The sequence below is a fragment of the Eptesicus fuscus genome, chromosome 13, assembly GCF_027574615.1.
Source record: "Eptesicus fuscus isolate TK198812 chromosome 13, DD_ASM_mEF_20220401, whole genome shotgun sequence".
NCBI classification, from domain to species: domain Eukaryota; kingdom Metazoa; phylum Chordata; class Mammalia; order Chiroptera; family Vespertilionidae; genus Eptesicus; species Eptesicus fuscus.
This window is the reverse complement of record NC_072485.1, coordinates 12,596,832-12,602,964: the sequence shown is the minus strand read 5'-3', so window position 1 is coordinate 12,602,964 and position 6,133 is coordinate 12,596,832. Positions and strand designations below refer to the sequence as shown.

Here is a 6,133-nt window from a genome sequence, read left to right as displayed (position 1 = left end):
CTCCTTCTACCTCCGATCTATCCAAATGACTGAGTTTTGCTGTATGAATTTGCTGCTGTATTAGTTTACTGACAGTGATATATAGACCATGGCTTCCACAGCTGTTTTAGATGAAACTGTATATTAATGTGTAAACTTGCAACATACAGCTTAGCTGGAAAGGTATGCGGAGCAGGTGACTGAGGAGATAACTTTCGCTGCTTGGACTAAAGTCAGTTTTGAAGGAGCTAAAGATGCCTGTTGAATTTTGGTGTGTGTGTGTGTGTGTGTGTGTGTGTGTGTGTGGTTTGGGGTGTGCATGTGCAAAGCAAGAACTCTTCACATTTCAAATAGCTAAAGAAACGGGTAGTAAAATGAAGTCCCATTTTACACCCTCACATGCTGACTATGGGAGGAGCCAAATGCAGTGCTGGTTTGTTGACATTAGTCTATCATCATGGTTTATGATGTTTTAAAAATGTGTTAGAGATATTCATGCAGATGTAAAAGATAAATTAAAAACCTGCATCAATTGCAGCAAACGCCAACTGAAAAGAAAAGATTTTAAGTCCCGGGGGTGTTAATACAAGTTGGTCGCCAAGGGAACAGAGAGTCTTAGTGAACATATTTCCATGTCCCCCTAAACACAAATAGCCTCAAACCTTTGGAGGTTGTTCCTTTGAGATGTTTCATCAGTGACATCACAGTAGTTGCCACCTCCCTGGGACTACTTTAGGCCCTGCCCAGAGCCCAGAAGTCCAGACGGCCCAGAAGACAAGCAGGTTGGAGCCTGAGTCAGAGAGAAGGAGAGAGACGGGGAGAGAGGAGAAGCCTACCACATCAGGTACGTTCTTGACCCTCTTCAGGAATAGCAGGATTCTTATGCTTAGCGTATGGGGTGTGTGTGTGTGTGTGTGTGTGTGTGTGTGTGTGTGTGTGTGTGTACGCTTGCATGCACGTGTTACGAGTTGCAAATGAGAAAGGCAGAGGAATATTTACATTTCATAATGAAATAGGCAATGCTTATTGTACATGGTATTTCATAAGCTATAAAGTGAATAGTATTGATTCTTGCTTTCCTTTTTTCACCTGATGATATGCATTTTCGTTTTTCATTTCATCCATATAGCAATCACTTTGGATCATATGGTGTGATCTTGACTCCAGGGAAATTTTAAAATAAAGCCAAGCTCCGGCCAGGGGGGCTCAGTTGGTTGGAACATTGGCCTGTACCCTGAGAGGTTGCAGGTTCGATTCCTGGTGAGGACCCAGACCTAGGCTGTGGGTTCAATCCCCAGTCAAGGCCGGTACAGGAGGCAACTGGTTGATGTTTCTCTCTCTCTCTCTTTTTCTCTCTCTCTGTCTGTCTCTTTCTCTCTCTTCCTCTCTCTCTCTCAAAATCAACTTAAATAAGAATAACAAACAAACAAAAAAAGCCAAAATAGTCTTTTCGGCTTACCAGCAGAAAAATGAAGGTTACTGGTCTGAATTTCTGCCTCACCTTGGTATTAATGTGTGTGAAAGTTAAATCAAGTCCACCCCTTACAATGAGCACGCGTTGATTGAGTTGATTCAATAGAAATTCTCACCTTAACTCTATGTTTTGTTCATTTAAAATCTATTTAAAAAACCCCAAATATTTAAGACCACCATCAAAGTGCAAGAAAGAGTAAGAGGTAATCCACAGGAATTCAAGAAGTATGATGAGTAGCCTTTCAATTCAGAGACTACTGAAAAAAACGTGAAGAGTGCATAAAACATACAGTTTGACAATAATTTTAAGGCAACACCTATACAACTATCACCCAGATTAAGAAACAGATCATTGCCAGCACCCAAAAGTCTATTCCTGGTCACCTCCCCCTCTTTGCCCACCATGTGTAATCACAATCTTGATTGTTGAGATAATCTTGTTCATGCTTCTCTTTATATTTTTTTTATCATCAATGTGTGCATTCCCTAAACAATATGATGAAGTTCCCTGTTTTTGACTTTGGACAAATGGAATCATATTCTATGTTTCTTTTGTAAACTCTTCTTTTGTGCAACAATTATATTTATGAGATCTACCCATTTTGTTGAGTATTGTTATAATTCATATATTTTCTTAACTCTGTAGCATTGAGGTATATGAATAGAACACAATTCATCATCCATTCTACTGTTGATAAACATTTGAGCTGTTTCCAGGGTGGGGATATTGTGAAATGTTGCTGTGAACATCCTTGTATAAGCATCCTGGCTCATATGTGCGTGAGTTTCTAGAGTAAAAGTGAAATCACTGGATAATAGGGAATGAGCATGTACAACTTTAATTTAAAAATGTCACATTATTTTCTCAAAGTGGTTGAAAATTTACACTAACTTTGTTTAGTGAGGCCAGTTAATTGCAGTAGTAACTCATTCTTGTAATCACTCCTAGAGAAATAATCACAGTTCTAGCAACTACTTCCAATCTGCCAGCTCTACCTCTGCCTCTAACTTACTCTATGTTACTACACAACTCAGCCTCTCTCAAAAAGCCAATTTCTTAGCTGTAATCTAAGAGAGAATAATGCCAATAACACTTGCCTGAGTTCTGAGAAGGTCACAGAGTTGTTGTGAAGGTCACATGACCAAAAGCTGTGGACAACTTTCAATAACATTTTCCCAGAATGTCCTTTTTTTTTTTTTTTAACACATGAAAAATATTTAATTGGCACAGTAATAAAAATTTCCTGGGTATACTATATTTTTTTAATGTACTAAATTATTTGTTAAAATAAAATAAATCACTAATGTCCATTTTGATTTAGGAAAACTAGCTCTTTCATACACTAGTGGTAAAATATAAACTAGAAAAAAATGTAAGAGGAAAATTTGGCAATAAATATTTAAATCCTTAAAAGTATACATATTTCTTTTTTTATTTTTAAAATTTTATTTTTCAATTACAGATTACATTCAATATTATTTTGTATTAGTTTCAGGTGTACAGCACAGTGGTTAGACAGTCATATACATTTTCCCCCCCAGAATGTTCTTGTTGGGCCAGCTCCATGACCCTCTTTATTTAAGAGCTTAATCTAAGGAAGGTTTGGTGGGACAGTGATTGTGCTCTCCCTGAATTGTTTTGATTATTAGAAACAGTCTCATATTTTTGCATATCTCTGTATTTCTTCAGAACTTACCCACATGAGTGGGCATTTGGGCCAGGATTCTATTTCATTAATAAATTCATAAGGAAAAGTCTGTCTTTTATTCTCATGCCTTTGCCTCCAGGCTCCCTGCTTGCATTCATCACTTTCCTGTTCCCCTCTGCTTTTGTGTATGTTTTCACACATCCTCTCTACTTCCTCATCCATTTATTATCTTCTGTTTACTTTCTAAAGTATTTGTATAAAGACTTTCATTGGCTTTACTATGTGCTTCACGTGAAGAGCCAAAGGATGGGTAATAATTAAGAAGAAAATGAAACATAAATCAATCATCACTGGCCATATTTTAAACCAAGATTCAACAACCTACTAGTTGGCACCATCTGATTTGAACTTGTGTTTTATACTAACAGTGAAATGATATGAAAAATGATCATTCAGCTGGTTTATACCATTAATCATTTGATCCACGAATAATACAACAAATATAGTAATTACAATTCAGTCAGATTAAATGGTCAGGCCAAAAGGTTGCTAACAATCCTTTCTGCCCCCCTGAACTTTCACCTTTAGCAAATAAAAAAAACAACACCTTTTCCCTTTAAATATTTTCACTCTATGGGATACTTTTGTCCTAAGTATCTGCAAGATTATCTTTCATCTTTAATTTTATTTGGTTTGCATACACACATTACCAATCATGCCACACCACTGAAGGGAACATTTTGATGGACTGCATTGCACATGTTCTCAAAGTATGATTTTCTAAGTGCACTATATGTGCAAACTATAAAGAAACCGTTCCTGCTCTTTGAAGTGTTTACAATCTAGGTACATCCTAGACCTGACTAAAAATAGCTGGCACAAGCCCTTGTTGAAACAGAAGTAGCCATGAGGTTAACACTTGCTCTTTGGATTGAGTGCCTGTTATGTGAGGGACTTTGGGTTGACTCTGGTAGGTTCTGTGCCCAAAGCAGTGCTTATAAAAGGCAAAGCAGGTGTTGAAACTACCTCATACTTTCAACAGGGTTAGATAAAGCCTGACATTTGCAAAATTATGGTATCCTACTTCTATATGTAATTCAAAGCAAGAAAAATACTAAAACATAACCTTTTTTTTTTCTTCTAGTTTTGGTGGCTTTGCTGGCTGGTACTCTAAGTTAGCAAGGCAAGCACACACACACACACACACACACACACACACAAACACAGATATTGGAGAGAGAACAATGTAATATTTTTATTTTATCAAAAATATCCATACAGGGGGAAAAATCAGAACTATATTGGTCTTTTTGACATCAGGCAGCAAAGGCAGTCTGTCTGTATTAGTCAGGAGTCTTAGAGAAACAGAACCAATAGGATGTTATATATATGGCTCAGGTGAGTGTGGAGGCTGGCAAGTTCAAAATCTGCAGGGTAGGTGAGCAGGCTGGGGACTCAAGGCAGAGTTACAACTAGAGTCCAAAGATAGAGGCTGGTGGCTAGAAATCTGAGATCAAGGTGTTGAAGAACTGATTTCTTCTGAGGCCTCTCTCCTTGGCTTGCAGATAGCCAGCTTCTCCCTGCCTTCACATGGTCTTCCCGCTATGCATGTCTGTGTCCTAATCTCCTCTCCTTTTTTTAAAAAAATATTTTTATTGATTTTCAGAGAGAGAGAGAAACATCACATCGGCTGCCTCCTGCACATCCCTTGCTCAGGATTGAGCCCTCAACCTGGGTTCCTGGGTCAGTGCTTAACCACTGAGCCACACTGGCTAGGCCACACCTTTATTCTTTTTAAAAATATATATATATTTTATTGATTTTTTACAGAGAGGAAGGGAGAGGGATAGAGAGTTTGAAACATCGATGAGCTGCCTCCTGCACACCCCCCTACTGGGAATGTGCCCGCAACCAAGGTACATGCCCTTGACCAGAATCGAACCTGGGACCCTTCAGTCCGCAGGCTGACGCTCTATCCATTGAACCAAACCAGTTAGGGCCTAATCTCCTCTTCTTATAAAGACATTGGTCATATTGGGTTAGGACTCATCTTAGTGACTTAATTTTAAGTTAATTACTCCTTGAAAGACCTGATCTCCAAATACAGCTATATTCTGAGATATTGGGGGTTAGGGTTTGAACATATGAACTTTGGGGAGACACAGTTCAGGCCATAGCACTGTCCTCTTTCACAGTGCTTCTGTTTCCTTTGAGGAAGGAATGCTCACTGATGGCCCCATGCTTTCTTTGTTACTTTCTGTTAGGAGGCGAGCACCAGCAGGAGGTCTTCGGTGTGTCTGGAGAAGTCTGCCTTCGGTTCTCACTGAGCCACTCTGAGAATGGATCTATCTGCCCGGGAGCTGTGTCTCAACTTCACTGTGGTCCTGATCACGGTTCTCCTTATGTGGCTCCTTGTGAGGTCCTATCAGTCCTGAGACGGCATGCCACTCTCCCGGGATTGACTGCAACGCTCCAGAGCTGCCTGCTGTGTGTCCTGAGATCCCACTGCTGTAATGGGCTGCCTTTCCTGGCACCCTAAGGCACTTCTGACCTGCTCTCACCATATCTGAGCGCCTCCCGTGTTAGGATCAATTGTGTGTTCTCTATAAAGATGTTGCTCTCAAGGGCTGCCAAGAGTTTGCCAGTCAACATTAGATTTATTCCCCAACTCTTATGGCAAATGTGTTAGATAAGCCACAAGGTTAAAAGGAAACTGGGTTCATGATGATGTAGAATTATAAAAAGCCCCCAACCTGTCTCACCACACATCCCTCCAACCCACACTGTCTGCAACCAAACTTTAAATCATCCCGCCAGTAGAAAGAAATGTTAGAGGAAGTCTTTGTCAGCCCCTGTCACAGCTATCGTGTGAATAAAGTTAAGTCAACCACAAAAATGACTTTCAGAATTTATTTTGGCTTCTATTTGTGACACTGCATTTGACCCTTGGCTGGGATTGAAGTGACAAATGTTACAGTATTTCTAGCATTTGAGCTAAGCCAAGATGCTCCAACTGTGGAGGATTTGAAACC

The 6,133-nt window shown here is 39.6% G+C and overlaps 1 protein-coding gene across 1 annotated transcript; it reads left to right on the top strand.

The window, feature by feature from the left end:
- Nucleotides 1-757: 757 nt before the first annotated feature.
- Nucleotides 758-5,601, top strand: SLN (sarcolipin). Its single transcript, XM_028131987.2, has 2 exons — nt 758-823; nt 5,366-5,601. The coding sequence occupies exon 2, from the start codon at nt 5,441-5,443 to the stop codon at nt 5,534-5,536; it is 96 nt and encodes a 31-aa protein (XP_027987788.1). The 5' UTR covers nt 758-823; nt 5,366-5,440; the 3' UTR covers nt 5,537-5,601.
- The last annotated feature ends 532 nt before the right edge of the window (nt 5,602-6,133 follow it).